General features: G+C 50.1%; 7 protein-coding genes across 7 annotated transcripts; 3 read left to right on the top strand and 4 right to left on the bottom strand.

The window, feature by feature from the left end:
* Positions 1-593: 593 nt before the first annotated feature.
* Positions 594-3,025, bottom strand: BP5553_08519 (Uncharacterized protein; the record flags this gene model as incomplete). Its single annotated transcript, XM_032017142.1, has 5 exons — positions 594-2,210; positions 2,258-2,383; positions 2,433-2,531; positions 2,583-2,826; positions 2,904-3,025. The coding sequence occupies 5 exons, from the start codon at positions 3,023-3,025 to the stop codon at positions 594-596; spliced, it is 2,208 nt and encodes a 735-aa protein (XP_031866573.1).
* A 2,940-nt stretch (positions 3,026-5,965) lies between these two features.
* Positions 5,966-6,388, bottom strand: BP5553_08520 (Uncharacterized protein; the record flags this gene model as incomplete). The annotated part of the gene is made up of 4 exons (XM_032017143.1): positions 5,966-6,011; positions 6,092-6,178; positions 6,237-6,295; positions 6,353-6,388. 4 exons carry the CDS (start codon positions 6,386-6,388, stop codon positions 5,966-5,968), a joined length of 228 nt encoding a protein of 75 aa, XP_031866574.1.
* Positions 6,389-6,638: 250 nt separating this feature from the next.
* Positions 6,639-9,763, top strand: BP5553_08521 (uncharacterized protein; the record flags this gene model as incomplete). The annotated part of the gene is made up of 3 exons (XM_032017144.1): positions 6,639-7,033; positions 7,094-7,902; positions 7,953-9,763. The coding sequence occupies 3 exons, from the start codon at positions 6,639-6,641 to the stop codon at positions 9,761-9,763; spliced, it is 3,015 nt and encodes a 1,004-aa protein (XP_031866575.1).
* A 475-nt stretch (positions 9,764-10,238) lies between these two features.
* Positions 10,239-11,572, top strand: BP5553_08522 (uncharacterized protein; the record flags this gene model as incomplete). Its single annotated transcript, XM_032017145.1, has 2 exons — positions 10,239-10,441; positions 10,552-11,572. 2 exons carry the CDS (start codon positions 10,239-10,241, stop codon positions 11,570-11,572), a joined length of 1,224 nt encoding a protein of 407 aa, XP_031866576.1.
* A 288-nt stretch (positions 11,573-11,860) lies between these two features.
* BP5553_08523 (DUF1909-domain-containing protein) lies at positions 11,861-12,266 on the bottom strand (the record flags this gene model as incomplete). Its single annotated transcript, XM_032017146.1, has 3 exons — positions 11,861-11,930; positions 12,039-12,181; positions 12,258-12,266. 3 exons carry the CDS (start codon positions 12,264-12,266, stop codon positions 11,861-11,863), a joined length of 222 nt encoding a protein of 73 aa, XP_031866577.1.
* A 998-nt stretch (positions 12,267-13,264) lies between these two features.
* On the top strand, positions 13,265-14,787 carry BP5553_08524 (Methionine aminopeptidase 2; the record flags this gene model as incomplete). The annotated part of the gene is made up of 4 exons (XM_032017147.1): positions 13,265-13,310; positions 13,372-14,537; positions 14,594-14,680; positions 14,731-14,787. The coding sequence occupies 4 exons, from the start codon at positions 13,265-13,267 to the stop codon at positions 14,785-14,787; spliced, it is 1,356 nt and encodes a 451-aa protein (XP_031866578.1).
* A 952-nt stretch (positions 14,788-15,739) lies between these two features.
* Positions 15,740-16,732, bottom strand: BP5553_08525 (uncharacterized protein; the record flags this gene model as incomplete). Its single annotated transcript, XM_032017148.1, has 3 exons — positions 15,740-16,230; positions 16,283-16,346; positions 16,409-16,732. 3 exons carry the CDS (start codon positions 16,730-16,732, stop codon positions 15,740-15,742), a joined length of 879 nt encoding a protein of 292 aa, XP_031866579.1.
* Between the last annotated feature and the right edge of the window lie 439 nt (positions 16,733-17,171).

Raw genomic sequence — 17,171 nt, forward strand, 5'->3', positions numbered from 1 at the left:
ATCTGGTGCTTAGGTAGGTAGGTAGGCCGTCATTACAACATCCTCCCCAGGGGTATTTATACACCAAGAAGTATACTAAGCCTCCCAACCACCTCACAAAACACCCCCACTCTTTAACTCCCCAAACCAAAAAGAGTCCACAAGAAAACCACAGAATACAGCAAAAAATGGTGATATATTGATATAAATTTGATCTGATCCAAAAATAGTATTGGGGGGGGGGGGGACCGGATTTGCGCCTGCCTACGCCTATATTGGAAAAGGAAGCTAAATAAACAGACTGCCAAAGGGGGTATCTAAATTTCGCAAAAGAAAATATAAAAAAGGGACTTTCCATGCCACACCAAATATCAAAAAGTCCTACTCCCACACCCCATACATAGCGCGAATATAAAAAACAGACCGCTGAAGGGACGGTGGCGGCGCCATGATACATTTCCAACTCCCTGCTGCCCACCCCCCCCCTTCGTCCCATTGCTGGGAACTAACCGCTTGATTGTATTTATGTGTGTGTTTTCAATTTCAAACTGCGTGATTTCATCACGTGCTTCTCTTTCCGCAATTTCCCCTTGGCAAAATAGAAGGGTATACTTTTATACCGTGATACTGACATTCTTCCTCGTCTCTGCCTCCTCGACGTGGAATCCAAAAACTAACTTGAATAAATCTTTCAGAAACGTATATCTTCCACTGTTCATCATCCAGCCAACACTCTTGGCGACATCCGCCGCATTAGCCTTCTTGCCAATAGATGGCAGTGAACTAGCACTTCGGAATGTCGGGTCACTTAGGACTAAAGTTCGATATGCGGTCAAGAGCGCAGCATGTGACGGTAGAGAGCCAAAAGAACCCGTCGGAAGGGATTTGACGAAGGCTTGTAAGGCGGGTGGATCGGATTTATTAGGTGCTGCTGAGGTAGGTGTTGTGCGGGAGAAGCCGACGTTCATCGCGGCTTTTAAGATGAGGACCTTGAGACGGGTGAGATTTACATCTTCAGTGTTTTTTGTGGAGGTGATTGTGCTGGAGGATTTCTGGCTGCCCTGGGAATAGGTTGATAGCGAAGATGTTGCACTGGACCATCTCGTTTTGGAGCGGCTCCCTTCGGTGCCGAGAACCAATATGTTAGGAATGTTAGGGGAGTTTTCCTCAGGTGAGATGGGAGTGTCTTCAAATTCAGTGGTGGGTGTTTCGGGCATATATCGTACGTGGGTACGTTCTGGAGGCTCAGGGTTTTCAGGAAGACTAGGCAAGCTACCGCTCCTTGAATGTGACGAGCGACTCATTTGTTCAGACGCTTGTGCGAATGTGGTTTGTGAGGGGCGGGGAGTCCCGCGCTCGGGTCGGACCTGGGTCCACCCTTCTCTAAATAGATCACACAACTCCCAACATGCCTGGACCGCGGAACCAAGTAGCTCCTCGTCTGCTGCCTTCCCATCTCGTTTGTTCTGGCGGAGGCTGAAAAGCATCTCAGCTAATGACCAACAAGCCCGGAGGAGGGCATCCGTTTCCTCAGCGAGTTCATTCCGCTGCTTCATTAACCTGTGGCACAAGGTAATATAGAAATCCAAGGTCCGTTCCCTAAACGCTTCGGGAAGAGACCGGTCATGAGTGTTAAAGAGGTGGTTATTCAGTTCGAAGCTGACCCGCAGGACGGAGTCAGCGATCTCATCCTTTCGTTGTCTCACATCAAACAACGCTTGGCAAAAATCCCGGCATAGCTCCAGTGTTGGCCGTACGTGGAACTCATGATCCTCATCACGGCTGTCGTAAAGCTTCTGGCAGAGTTTCCAACAGCATTTCCAAGCTTTCTCGTGGGCATCCCCAGTTCCGGAATAGCTAAAGATTCTTTCCCGGTGGATCGAGCTAAGACTGGCCAGGGTGTTGCACAGCGTCCAACATTCGTGGAGGGCGGTCTTCAGGGCGTTAATTTCTTCGTCCGTGTTGTGTACCGTTCGCGCGTCGAATTCATCTTCTTCAACCTCGCGTTGATCCTCGGGAATGCCTGGGAACCATGAGTAATGCGGATAATCGCCGAGTCCGGTTGACACACCTGCAAGGCTATTTGCGCTACTTGACCGTTGTCCTTTACCGACTAGGGCCTCAACTTCTTGCCGGGTTTGGGCTCGAGGAGTTGCATCTTCCAGTGCATATCTGACAGGCGCGACATCCGTCGATATGGGAGGAGGTGAGATGGGGCTTGATTGGACAACCTAGGTGGGTTAGTGACGTGCTAGTACGACTGGACTGGGTGGTCTACCTTATCGTTTGGAACGGATAGGTCGGTTTTGATAGTTGACGGGGACGTCTCTTCATGATGATATGGTATCGGAGTTGATCTATCCACCTGAGGGGGTTGAGCCGGCGGGGTTGGCTTTGGTGTATTCTTAGCTAGTCAGTAATTTGCCATCAGCTAGAAGTCGCGCCCAGCTCACAAAATCCCCAAAGCCCTCCGGCGCATGTATGACTGATATAGATTCGTCGTCGAGGGAGGTTCGGAAATGCTCCGGCAGGTTTGTACTAAGTCGCTTCAACTGCGCAACACATTAGCAACGTAAGCGCCGCATGCTTCTTCCATGACCCACAGCAGATTGTGATTCTACAGAATCGGCTATGCTAGATGTGGTGGATGTTGTCGGGCTGGATTCATGCTCCTGCACATCCTCGGCTGCCTCGTCGTCGATTTCAGTTGTTTCAGTGCCATTCGATGTGACGGGCGACGGGCCCACCATATCACTTGGACTTGCCATATGCGCGTTGTTTGGAGAGAGTCCGTAATCTACCGAGTGAGGATGGAGACTATTTGCTTCCGCAGAGCTACGGGCGGAGCTAGAATAGAATAATGATCAGCTTTCTCTCGCTCACTCCATGAATTGAGGGCAGGCTGCCTTTGGCATTCAACGTACAGTGATTGGAATCTTGGAGATTGCTGGGCCGGGGAGTTGGGCGACAGGGAGAAGTCAGTATATGGAGAAAAGGCCGACATGATATTTCCCGGCGAGGGCGCGAGAGGGCTCTCCAATGCCATTGTCTGGGGGGTGCTGGCGAGGCTGTGACGCGTGAAGGTTCGAATGGTGTTGTGTGACAGGCAAGCAGGGTGGTGGCTATTTTATGTAGGCAGAGCGAGAGGTAGAATCATGAGATGGCGGCGCTGTAACTTCGTACTCAGTACCGAAGTCGAGGAGGCCCTCTGGCTACAGGACTGCACGGCGCTGCAATGCAGGTCGCCGACAGGGAAGGGCTCCGAGGTGTTGGTGTTGGTGAGAGCCGTTGCGGTTGTGGTCGCGGCCTCGGTGTCGTGGAGTCGGGGACTGGAGGCCAAGCCGGTCAAGGTCCAGGAGCCAAAGGCTGAATGCAGGAGAATGGAGCTTGACTTTCTGCAGTGGACTCGGTAGCGCGGAGGGAGCTATGAGGACTGGTTGAAGCTGAATTGGACTGGACTGGACACTGGATGGGATAGGATAGCACTGGATATGTAGCCCTGGACTGGACTGGAGCGGAGTACGAGTAGAGTGAAGAGAGATGCACCAAGCTGACAGCAGCAGCAGCAACAGCAGCAGCAGCACGTAGCACTCAGCACGCAGCTTATGAATTAGCAGGCAGGATGTTGGGCTGGAGAAACGCAGGCCAAGAGGCAATGCAATTGTTGGAATATTGTGTTGTTATATCATTCGCGGTCCGTAGCCTTGGGATTTAGTGCCATCCACCAAGTTCCACCAAGCCTGCAACTTGGGACTGCCTCCTGTGCTCTGGACGTATAATACTGCGTATAATAATGTTAATGCTGGGACTAGAGTATGAGACAATGGGACAATGAGCCGAAGGAGCCTGGGACGCTGGGGAGTCTGAGCCAGCTGTGCCACGGGCGTACTGCTTGTAGGGGGCAGCTAATGGGAGACAATAGTGTAGGTCGATCAGAAGGATTGCCGGTCGCTTGGCTTGGGCGGCGAGAAGGGCAATCGAATATCGAATGCCTGAAGGTACGTGCTTGGTAAGTAGTGCACGTAGTAGTAGTATCAAATATCAAATATCCAAAAAGCCGACTTTGGCGGGATGGATGCCGTTGAAACGAAAGGACCAGGACAACCGTCCCTGGCGGCCGAATCAGCGACAGATACACTTTTGGACGCACATTGCACTCAGATGCACTTGAGTCTTGCGTGCATCGTCCATTGGGCGCCCACCAACCACGGCCGCAGATGCGCGTCTCTTGATCGCAGCGTGCAGTTGTGCTGGCGCTTAGAGGGAGAAAGGGTGGAAGACTGGAGGAGTGGAAGACTCGATGCGCCATCAGGGCCGTGATAAGCCCCAAGAGCCTTGTTTTTTCTAGCACTGTCCAGCGCCCTTCCACCCGAACGCTCTCCTCCCTCTCTCCGTCGGGGCGTCAAAGGCTCAACCTTCCAGCTACTGGCTTTCTAGCTACGCCACCACGTCCCCCCCCCTTTGTCCCAAGCTTCTGCCCTACCTGGAGCCACCTCCGGCCCTGTCCTGGACGCTCACTACTACTACTACTACGAACTAGTAACGGTTCAACCACTCGTCGTCGTCCCAGCCCGCGGGATATCGACGCCTCCTGCTCCGAGTGGTTTCGAGCCACGAAACATCGCGGCTCCAGCCCTCTATGCCGGCCAATCGATGCCACTGTCGCACGGGCTATCACGATTTCCAGCACTCACCACAGTTGCCAGAGCCCAGAGTCACCCACGGCCAGGAGTGAGCACCGCCTGGAATGGACGGGATGAGCCGCTTTTGGGAAGCCAGAGTCAAGGCGAGGGAGAAACATCGATGGACGAGCAATCCCCAGAGGCTGAATGAGAGGCACGGAACGATTCCTACGGTCCCAAGGTCTCAAGGATTCAAGGATTCGTGGGGTTAAGGTCTCAAGGATTCAAGAAGAGGCTTTTCCAATGCTGAGATCAGTCTTACCCATCCCATCCCATCCCAATCCCATTCGATGCTCCCGCCCAGATGGTCGTGTGTTCGGGGCGTGGCCGAACGGCCTCGACCTACCTACTCCGTACATGCTCCGTACATAGTACATAGTACATACCAACAGTTGGGTGGATAAGCTTTTGATTACTCGGTAACCTCTCGGTCAGCATGGCCACGATGTCTCCCCCAAGTGGAATGATCAGTTACACGCGGTGAGGGCTTTGTATGACACATCGCACGTCTAGAATTGCCGCCCCGGCGTCACTGGCTGGGGACAAGAAGTAAGTTTTATTCATGGTGGTACAGGACATCGTGGGTTATTGGTGCTGTTTCCTGCTGGCTCGCTCAACCTCGGATAAGTTCGACTGCTAGATCTCTTCCAGAAGGTGCCCGATGCAGTGGCTTTTCCCATATCCATGGAAGTCGACCGCCTATTCATTCATGCGATGAGATCCGCTGCGCCGCTACTGTACTAACCAGAAAAAAGGCACCTCGCGCTTGCATAGGCGCTGCAGCGGGTATGGCCTATCAAAAAGTATCGATATACACGAGATGTCTCCGATCAGTGGATGTTGGTTCCACAATTGCGGAGACGATATACCCCAAGGGGAAGCGGAGGGCCCCCCGTGGCTGAAAGGAGCTGGCGGCGTACGATTCTGTAGTTCTGTTGGAAACAGCCGGCGGTGACAGCGAAGCCGATGCGCTGGCGATGCTAGCTAAAGGCGCAGACGCGAAAGAAGGCCCTCCTATGGGTGCACTAAGAGCGTACGCGTATATTTCAGCGGTTCCGGCGGCACGGCGCGCCATTTTTGCAAAATAAGAGGATGGAACGCGTCTGATATTGGGGATTGTATCATGTATTCCGCAAACCAAGCCTCCCCCAGTCCCACTTCAACGCCTATTCAACGCCTTTTTCAATAAATCGTGCATGGAACCGCTGAAAACTCCAATCCTATACACCGCCTGTGGCCCAAGTCTTCGCGTCCAAGGCTTTCCTGTGTCTCAATGCCATTTGCTTCATCCTGACTCGTATAATCTACTGTAGTTGAGCTTTCTTCGCATCTCTTTCCGCAGGGTTGTATCTATCCAATAGTTAGCATCGAATCTACAGCATATGCTCTGAAAGCGAGCTCGTAGATAGACCCCCCAAGGAAATACTCACTTCAGAAGCTTTTCGATCAGGTCAACGTGTGTCATGATCATCCGGCGACAGCAATATCTTTTGCAACCTAGTTGATCCATGGCATCACTATGAAATATCAGCACCGATGGTAGAGTAACTCTGGGAAGCAATGTATCCAACTGACCCATCTGACACCCCCTCATCAATAAGCTTCAGGTAGCGCTCCCATAGATCTCCGATAACCTGTGCTCAAGTTAGTAAGGGTAGGACCTGGAGAGCTCGTTCACAGGGGGCACGAACCTTCCCGCAGGAAAAGCAGCGGACTGGAATAATCATCTTGGAATCCCTAGTTCAAAAAATTCTCCAAATCAACGAGCGGCGCAAGGGACAGAGCGTATCAAATGGGCGGAAGGATGATGTTGCGAGATGAGGGAGGGCGCGTGGGGTTGTCGTATCAAAGAAACTCTCTCGTAGGAAGTTCCGCGCTAAAATTTATTTTTCGCGAGAATCAGCCTCGCTCACCGCGATAAGAAAAAGTTTCACACCTTCCAACCTCCAGACCGTACCAGACCTCCGACAAACCACCATGGCTTCGGAATTGAAGCGCAAGAGAGGTCCAGTGGGGGTCCAGGCCGCCCCCAAACGTGCGAAATCCGTCAAGAGCCCCGTTGCGAAACCTCTGCAAAAACTCGGTTTAGATAACGTTGGCTGGGACGCTGCTTTCAATCCCCCAACTAAGGGGAAAGAGTTGGTAGCTACGAATGGTGTTAATGGACATGCCGCGGAGGGACAAAAGGATCCAGATTCTGCGGAACCGCTTGATTACGATGTTTTGGAGCAGCAGGAATTGGTTAAAAATAAGAATCTGGCAGAATATGGAGCTCCGACGCTTCCAAAGCCCATCAGCAAGACATGGAAATTATCGGAGTCTATAGGAGGCCGGATGATAGACGTGGAACCGGTCTTCTCTGTAGATGAGAAGTATGCATTAATCCCTAACCTGCCTTGCTTGATGTGATGCTAATTTGCAATTCGTTATAGGTATATCGTCGTTGCAAGCGCTAAAGCCGTCCATGTCTACTCCACCTCCACTTCCCTTCTGACCCGGACAATTAAACTCAAAATCGACGAATCTCGCCCTGACTCTCGAATCATCACATACTGCCTGTCACCCACAGAGTCCGATATAGTCTGGGTCGCCTGCTCGAATGGCTGCATCTACCGGATAGACTGGACGTCAGGGGCGGGCTCGGAGCAATGGTGGGGTATCTCTTCCACAGGATGTATATGGATGACCGTAGCATCCATGGAATCGGCTGGACGACGAAGAGATGTTGTATTTACGACTGAGAGCCGAAAGGACGGAGGCTGGCGGGTAACTGCCAACGAATTGGCTCCTCCCGATGGCCCAATCCAGACGGTTGCGAAAACAATATACACATCAAACGGCCATATATCCTTTTTGAAAACTGCCAACGAAGGTGCTATTATTGCCGGAGCGGCTGGAAACAAGGTTCTACTGGGCCGACTTAGGTCAACCGAGTACGACACCATCGACAAGATCAAATACGAATTCCGGATATTCGAAACTGCTGTTCCTGTCTCGGCCCTCGACTTGAGGGTGTCTGATAGGACCGGTACGGAGAATCTCAAGAAGTCCATCTTGAAGAAGACGCCGATTGTTGATGTCGTCGTTGGGGATGTTCGGGGTTCTATATTCCTGCACAACGACTTACTTGCGAATCTCATCCGATCCCAGGATGGCACACTTCCACAAGGAATAAGTCTTACACCAAGGAAGCTTCATTGGCATAGACAGGCGGTTAATACTGTCAAGTGGTCTCTAGATGGTATGGATTGTTCCCGTTTTGAAGGGTGCTCTGAAGCTAACATCGTTTAGGTAACTACGTTATTTCTGGTGGTTCCGAGACCGTCTTGGTGCTATGGCAACTGGAAACCGGAAAGCTACAATTCTTGCCGCATTTATCTGCCACCATCCAAAATGTTGTTATTTCTCCTTCAGGAGCGTCGTATGGTATCCAGCTTGCCGATAATTCAGCCATGGTTCTATCAACTGCAGAGCTACAACCGACCACCAACATCGCAGGCATCCAAGCAAGTGTTCTTGCCACTGACGAGACAACCGAATCAGATATCCTGAGAGTCCGCGAGGAAGCTTGGGAGCAGCCTCTGGTCCAACGTACTCCCGCCATTATCAACCCTGCGGACCCTTCGAAATTACTACTTGCCGTTGGACAGACTCAAGAAATCAACACTGAAGAGCCTCTCGTTCAAGGTTGCCCTTTCCTGCAAACCTTTGATCTCGGATCTGGTCACAATATATCTCGCCAGGCATTAACAAGATCACATACAACCAACCTAAACGCAACTCCAAGTGCCCACCGTGTCTCTGAACCAAGGATCACACACATGAAGGTATCTCACGATGGGAATTGGTTGGCCACGGTTGACGAATGGAATCCACCAGCGCGAGATTTGGCGTTTCTGGGACCGCAGGATAAAACCGACCGGCTACGGAGACGTGAGGTGTTCCTTAAGTTTTGGGAATGGAGCTCTGAAAGTGATACTTGGCAGCTTGTATCGCGCATTGATGCTCCCCATCTCGCAAGTCCAAATTCATCCATTGCCAGCCGAGTCTTGGATCTTGCTGCAGACCCTGACACGTTGCGGTTCTCTACGATTGGGGAGGATAATATTGTTTGCATTTGGTCCCCGAAGACGCGGAAGAGGGAGGGTGTTATAGTGCGCGGAGAGAAGGGGCAGGCACTACGCAGTTGGAATTGCCAATATGCCGTTCCACTCGAGAAACTAGAGCTGGTTGAATCTGGCAGCGTTGACACACTTCCCGCCAGTGGTGCTATCGCCTTCTCAGACGATGGCTCTGTTCTAGCTGCTGTTTGTACTCAGAGCGGTCTGGTCCATCTTTTGAACCCAGACTCAGGCGTAATCCGTCAATCTCGGCCTGGGTTATTCAAGGGCCAAATCATGAAACTTGACTTCCTAGGACAAGACTTGATCGCCCTTTCTGATGAGTTACTCGTCTATGACCTCGTTGCGGATGAGGAACGCTTCCGAATCAGACTGGACGACCGCATAATCGGTCTCTCCGAGGCCCAGAAGCGGGAAATGGCGCATCTGGCTGTTGACAAAAAGAGCCAGACCTTTGCGATCGCCCTCCCGGTTCGAATTCGAGGCGTCAAGGGGAATGCTTTGAAACATCGACAATCGGAGCTTTTCATCTTCCATCAAAATGAGGCGCAGCCACAACTTGAAGAGATGCTTCCATCGGTGATCACAGCATTGTTACCAGCTGTGGACTCCGACGGCTTCCTTGTTCTCGATGCCGCAGCTGATGTTCGAAGTATCCACAAGAAGGGAAGCCAGGTAATCACCAGACTGGCGCAGTCGACGTCTGCACAGCAATTGGAAGCAGAGTCAGCAGAACCTGCAGGAGAACTGGTACCTGTCACCGAGGAGGCCGATGAAGACGAAGAGATGGAGGAACTGATTCCCAGTGTCACACTGGATGAGAAAGACGAAGATGATGACGAAACGCCTGTTGTACCCCATCAAAAGCTGTCAGAGATCTTTGACATTGGGCCCGCTTTTGCGCTCCCGCCTCTGGAAGAGATGTTCTACCAAGTTGCCGGCCTCTACTCTAGCAAGCCGCTTGTACAGAGTGTGCAATGACCTGTTTTTCTTTTCATTTTCCCCTTCGATGCATGGTTGCTTGCATAGCGGTTGGGTTGTCGAGCATATTTTTTTCACGACATGGGTGTCTAAGGTGTCTGTGTCTATGGAGATTGCATAAAGTATTAAAAGCTATTATCTGAAATTACATACCCTTTCATCCTGTGTCGTTCCGTCCCTTTCCGTTCTATTTATTATTGCCCTCCTGTTTTGTTGTTGATGGTATCGTCACGTGAACTGCCCCTCAAACCGACAAAGGTGGGGTCGTTATCAGTTACCCGAGTTCCCTTGGTGGTGGGGAATTAGTCGTCTATGGCGCCATATACACCAGTGCAACGACATATAAAGGGCGTGGAGTATCACAAGGTCACCAGGTACCAAGAAGTACATTAACTATGTACCTCTGCACCTCCAACTTTTATTTTTATTTGCCCTGTTGATCCCCAAGAATAAATCCCCAGCTCTAGTTTGCAAAATGTCCTCCTTCGATTCGATCCCTCTGCTGGACCTCTCCCTGGCTAAGGATCCCAGCACCAAACCCCAGTTCTTGGAGGACCTCCGCCATGCGCTGCTCGAGGTGGGCTTTTTATATTTGAAAAATGTGGGCATCCCTGAGGAGCTCACGCAAGCTGTTATAAAGGAGGGCGTTGCGTTTTTCGATCTGCCTACGGAAGAGAAGTGAGTTCTACATGTTGCATTCCTGGATATCCCTCCATTCGCCCAGCAACACATATATCCGAGAGTCCAACACTAAAGACTTAGTAACATAATATTGATATCTCCTGCAGACTCAAAATCGAGATGAAAAACGCCCCCTCATTCCTAGGATACTCGCGCCTAGACGCCGAGATAACAGCGCAAACCATCGACCACCGCGAGCAAATCGACCTCTCCACCGACGGTCCCATCCGCACCCCCTCCGAACCCCTCTACAGAAACCTCTTCGCGCCAACACAATGGCCGTCCGAAACTCACCTCCCCAACTTCAAGTCCGTCTATAGCGACTACATAACACGCATGGGCACGATCTCGATATTCTTCACAACACTCATCGCAGAAGCCATCGGACTCGCTCCTCAAGCGTTCGAGAAGTATTTCGACAAGCAGCAGCAGCATAAGCTGAAGATTGTCAAGTATCCCGATTTACAGGAGCTGGGACTGGATACGGACGGGAAGGAGGGGCAGGGTGTGGGGCCGCATAAGGATAGTATGTTTACGAGTTATTTGCTGCAGGTTACGAAGCATCGCGGGTTGCAGGTGCAAAATTTACAGGGCGAGTGGATTGACTGTCCGCCGATTGATGGTACGCTCGTGGTGGCTATTGGGCAGGGGATGGAGGCGCTGACACAGGGCGTGTGTATGAGTACTACGCATAGAGTGCTGAGTCCTGCGCCTGGAACTGGGGCGCGGTATAGCGTTCCTTTCTTCCAGGGTGTCAGTCTGGATGCTGAGTTTGACGAATTGAATGATCTTGAGGGTGGCGGAGGTGTCGGGAAGGTTCCTGAGGATATCAAGGAGATGAGGAGGAAGGTTGTGGCGAGGAATGGCGGAAGGTTGGACGATGTGGAGTTTACCTTTAGTGGAGGCAGTGGATCGAAGACGCTCGGTGAGGCGACGCTCAAGAATAGGATTAAGAGCCATCCGGATGTAGGGGAACGATGGTATCCTGATATTCTAGCCGAGATTCGAGCGCAGCAGAAATTAGAGGCGGAGAAGAAGCAGAAGGAGAGTGCTGCTGCTCCTCCCGCTACTCAGAATGGTAATGGAGTCGTGGGAGGTCGTCAAGGCCAGCCTGTGGAAGCACACTAGATGAACTGTTTCGTAGAAGATTGATGAATGACGAAAAGAAAGCCTTTTTGCATCATAGACTCATTGTGACTCCTTGTCTATGCTTGATTCCCAGATACGCCGTTCCGCCGTTCGCTACCCAAAGAGAACCAACCATTCACACCATCGCTCGCCGTGCTGCATCATCATATCAAACTGCCAACATCGCCGTGCCAAACCCACCCAGAATGTAGGTATGATAAACGTCTATGTCCACGCCAGCATTCAGCCGGCATTCATACGCAAACTCCCCATCCCCTCCACGCAACTCTATTTCCCAAAAGTAGGAAAGCAATCCTCGAGAGTCTTGCTATGCTTGTTCGTCGCATGTTCCGTAAGTCTATATATCGCATCGAACAAGTCAGCATAAGCCCATCATAAAATTCTCCAACCGGGCAACATGGCGTATATCCGGGGTAGGTGGGGTGGGATAGGGAAAAGGACATACGCAGGACCGCGAGTGGTCTTCAAGAACGTGGATTTGCAGACATTGCATTGGATATCCTTAGCTTGCTCGTTGACTTTCAGTTGCGACTTTGCGACCTTGCTGTCCTTTGCATTGCGCTCGCGCTTCGAGGCTGCTTTTGCGCCCTGTGGAAATAGCGGGGTTGTTAGTTTACCACCCAGACTGTGCTGTAGCCAAAGAGCCGCAGGGGGAGAGACTTACGTTTCCCATTTTGACGGATAGAGTAGTTGGAAGTGCGAGAGAGTGTGAGGGATTTGTGGATTGGGAATAGAACGATGTTGTAGGAGTGGAAGAGGTGAGCGATTATTTTGGGAGCAGGAAAAATATCGGGATAAAAAGTCCAGCCTCAGTTCTCTCTAGAAATCGCCGCGGTCTCGGCCCGGTGCGGGCGGGCCTTGCAAGGCTTATATTTATTTTTACACCAATACCTTGTTTTTCTATACTCCTTGTTGTAAGTTTAAGAACTACATAAAACATCCGACAAGCATTTACCGTACTCAATCAGCGAGTATTTCATATCGATATCTCTGCGGTATATGAGAGTTCAAGAACCAGGACCTATACACACCTGGTGTTAGGTGGTAGTTCCAGGGCCATCGACATCGTTCTGGCTCTTGAAAACATTCAAGACATATGGTCAGGATTGTTTCAATCAATACCAGAGCTCTAGCCATAATGTTTTGGCCGCCTTCTAGCTTTCGGAGATAAGGCGGTCAATAAATAGACCCGAGTCTAGCAATCTCGATATACGTGTACTAACAATACAGATTTTTAGCACTCGAAGTGTTTTTCTCTTGGCCGCTGATTATTTCACGTCAGTTAGTCATGTACCTATAAATTGCGCATTATCTCTCGCTACTTCGATATATAAGTGAATAAGTATCCAAGTAATAAAAATAATAAGAGCCCTATTAGTGACTTGATTTGGATTGTCCCAAGAGCGGTATTTTTATAGGCTCGCGCCCTTTAGGCGACATCGCGAATGCAATGTGGGGAACACACCACAAGTGACATTTGGAATTGGCGAGTATTCGCCACCAACGATCGTCATTTAGCGTCAGCTTCGACATCTCCTGATTAACTTTCTCCGCAACTGAAATTATCAGTGTGCATCTCTCAGTTTCGCAGATCTTGACGGGGCAGTAACTGGCGTCAAAGCTGACCGATTCCTTTCTGCGAAATCCTTAGAGACCACTCCTGTCGGCAAAATGGCTTCCAAAACCCCCAATGATGATACGCCCAAGACGGATAACGGTGTGTTATATGTCTCTTGGGCACATTAGGAGGCGACACTAGCTAACAGAGGCTTGTACAGTCAATGTATCTGGAAAAGCCAACGGCTCCTCCGGTGCTAACGGAACCGCGAACGGCATCGCATTAGAAAACTCTGGCGAAGGATCTGATGACGATCCAGACGAACATATCATTGAAACAACTGCTGGTGCTGATGAAGCCGGTGCCAAGAAAAAGAAAAACAAGAAGAAGAAGCCTAAGAAGAAGAAGAAGGCCCCGACTGCCCAGACTGATCCCCCATCAGTCCTCATGTCCCAATTATTTCCAAACAACACCTACCCCAAAGGTGAAGAAGTCGAATACAAGAATGAGAATCTGTATCGCACTACCGACGAAGAGAAGCGCCATCTCGATAACATGAATAGCGACTTCCTCTCTGATTACCGCCAGGCGGCTGAGACTCATCGTCAGGTCCGCCAGTGGGCGCAGAAAAACATCATGCCAGGTCAGACGCTCACCGACATTGCTAATGGCATTGAGGATAGTGTACGTCGTCTAGTAGGCCATGATGGCTTAACTGAAGGCGATGCCATGAATGCCGGCATGGGTTTCCCGACTGGTTTGAACCTCGACGAGATTGCTGCCCATTTCAGCCCAAATGCAGGCAATAAGACTGTACTTCAATATAGCAACGTAATGAAGGTTGACATCGGCGTCCATGTAAATGGTCGTATCGTCGACAGCGCCTTCACGATGTCATTCGATCCTATGTATGACAACCTCCTCGCAGCCGTAAAGGACGCGACAAATACCGGGGTGCGCGAAGCAGGCATCGATGTGCGCCTTGGAGAGCTAGGTGGGCTCATCCAGGAGACTATGGAGAGCTACGAATGTGAGATCAATGGGACTACCTACCCAATCAAACCGATCCGCAACCTAGCCGGCCATAATATCTTGCCGTACAGTATCCACGGCACCAAGAGTGTTCCCCTCGTAAAGACGAACGACACTACCAAGATGGAAGAAGGCGATGTCTTTGCTATCGAGACCTTCGGCACCACTGGTACTGGCCACGTTGATGATAGGGGTGAAATCTCGCATTACGCCCTACGTAAGGATGCGCCAGAGGTGGACCTGCGTCTCTCCTCAGCCAAATCGCTTTTGAAAACTATTCAGAAGAACTTTGGCACAATTCCCTTCTGTCGACGCTATTTAGACAGGCTTGGGCAGGAGAAGTATCTACTCGGTGTAAGACATGCCTAGTCCTAACATATGTACTTCTAGAGTGGCTAACGATTGGGCAGCTAAACAATCTCGTCAAATCCGGCATTGTTGAAGATTACCCGCCTCTGTATGACAAGAAAGGGTCATACACGGCGCAATTTGAGCATGTAAGTAATCGTCTCGGTGCACTCAAGGGGTCGATATTAATGAAACACAGACGATCCTCCTCAGACCTACCGTAAAGGAGGTCATTAGTCGTGGCGATGACTACTGAGTAAGTAGGATTTGCCGCGCTCAAGGTATATCCAGGGTTCGGAGATGGCGGGTTCGCACGCAGATCAGGAGGATCCGTATCTAGCGCCACGGCAGATCTTGCATTACCCAGTCTACTTTCTTCCAGCAGTTAGGCTACGTTCTCATTACAGTCATTACAGTATCCACTGATCACTTTCGTTATAAAATTCGAAGATCCAGAGAAAAATATATTGAGCACTGTCGCTATCCCCAAACTGCTAGTCCTTATAAGTGATATAAACTGTAACAAACTGTCTCAGGTGACATCATGAAGTATTAGGTATGGTCTTATTCTGAAAGATACTCTCCTCGTTCTGAGCCTCCGTCTTGGCCCTCCGAGGAGGACAACTGTGCGCAACCTGAAAATTATCCCAAGCTCCCTTTCTATCTCGTGTTCGAAAACACAATTCGTGTCATGGCAACCAAATAGGGCGTTTTTCTGGAATTCCGAAATGAATGTCTCAAAACAGTCATTTATATGCTTCTTCTAGCTGTCCTATTTCCTATATTCATGCATAGTCCATGATAGTAGCTATGTTAGTTCTTGGTCCCCTATTAAAAATACAAGGATCTTGAGGAAGCCGATTGTAGATTCCTACTAGTGTAAACCAGTCCCGCGTCCCTTGTCCCATGTCCAAAAACCCCCTTGATCTAGTCTTACGTGACTATCATTACAGCCCTGATCTTCAAGTCACCGTTCCCTATCGAACATGCGATAAGAGCTGTGAGCATATTTCTTGAATACATAACTGTGCTAAAGTCGCACGTTTTTGGCAGCGGGGCTCACTTCACAGTGTGCCTTACAACCTTACCCGGCGGCTTGCTTGTGGTGAGCTTCTTACTTGGGATGTTCCCTTCAGAACACGCGCGTTACTATAAAGGTAATATGAAATTGGCTTGCTAAAACTCCGCAAACCCTTTTCTTCCAGCTGTCATTCTGACAACGTGTTGGCTACCCTTCTTTCGATCGTTGTCATAGTCTCTGCGGCTTCGAGTGCAGCCTTCCGAGTCTCCTCGCTCAAGTTAGATTCTTCCTTTCCAAGCTCTTCAAACCTGGCCAGCCAGAAGCCCCACTGCCGCAGGCACATGGTAGATGGCCCATGGTACAAAGTGCCTCCTTCAATGTAGCATGCACTATCTTCCACTGGGACATCTACGTAGCCAATATTTTCCTGGGCCCACAAGAGAAGAAGCTTAGCGTCGTGAAATATCCATTCACAGGCGACCTGTACTCTACATTCCACAATACCTACCTCACTAACTGTGTCCAGCTCCTCCTCAAGTGCTGATCGTAGAACGTGCATCACTAGGGTGTAGGGACCCGCTATACCCGCTCTAAGGCATCGAGCCGCGAAGGAATTAAAGTTTCGCCATATCTGTGCGGACTTTGGAGTAAACTCTTCTTCTGGGTCTGTGGTAGGGTCTATTACAAGCAAATTAGACTCATTCGTCTTACAAATTGCCTAGTAACATACCGCTAAAGAACGCGTCTATGCATATGGGAAGCATAGGCAAGTCTCCCCATACACGTCGGTGGATCTGGATGTGAGAATTATTAGTAAGTACTAGAGTGAATGTGAATCGATCTGATGAATACTAACACCAAACTCCAAGTCCCCTTTTGCAATTTGCCGTAGGCTTTCAACAATGCTCACGAGACGCATGTGCACCTCACTTGTCACGTCTGGACTCCTAGCTATATTAAGCATAATCGACCAAACCATCCATATATAGTCGTTGCATTCGTGGCGCTGTTCAAGAGGAGGACATAAACAGTCAAGCTGATATGCGGCCCCCGCCGCGGTTTCTGGTGTAGCAGGCTGCATTCCGTAGGCAAATGCGTAGAGTATGTTGGTTTCTTGTTCTGAAAGATTTTTTTGTCTTATTAATTCGAGATGGAATATGCTACTTTCATTTTGCGCCATCGTGCCTGTGAGAGGAGACACCCGTGTCATGTCAAACTAGGCCGGGAGGCAAGTATTTCGGGGTGGTTCCAAAGATCACATTAGAAAGTGCTTCGAGTTGGTGATGCAATTATGGAAATAGATACAGGAAGCTAGGAGAATGGGAGAATGAGTTGGGGTACAATATTATGGTCGATAGAAGTCCGACGTTGGCCAGCTGTTGGCCCTCGCTGCTTCCCCGCCACTTCCAACAAGCCCGGTCTAGGATGTTTACGGCTTACTCTCTGAGTGGCTATTTCGCGCGCGCCTACAATCTACAGGAGCAGCATAGACCTATCAGCGAATGTTAATGTCCCGAATTATGGCGCAGTCTTGGGCGAATTTAGTACAAAACTCTTTTCGTTAGAAAAATCAGGCACCTACAGCTATTGCCTAGATATATATCTCTCCGATATCGAGC

This window comes from Venustampulla echinocandica (assembly GCF_003357145.1).
Source record: "Venustampulla echinocandica strain BP 5553 chromosome Unknown scaffold_8, whole genome shotgun sequence".
Taxonomy (NCBI): Eukaryota; Fungi; Ascomycota; class Leotiomycetes; order Helotiales; family Pleuroascaceae; genus Venustampulla; species Venustampulla echinocandica.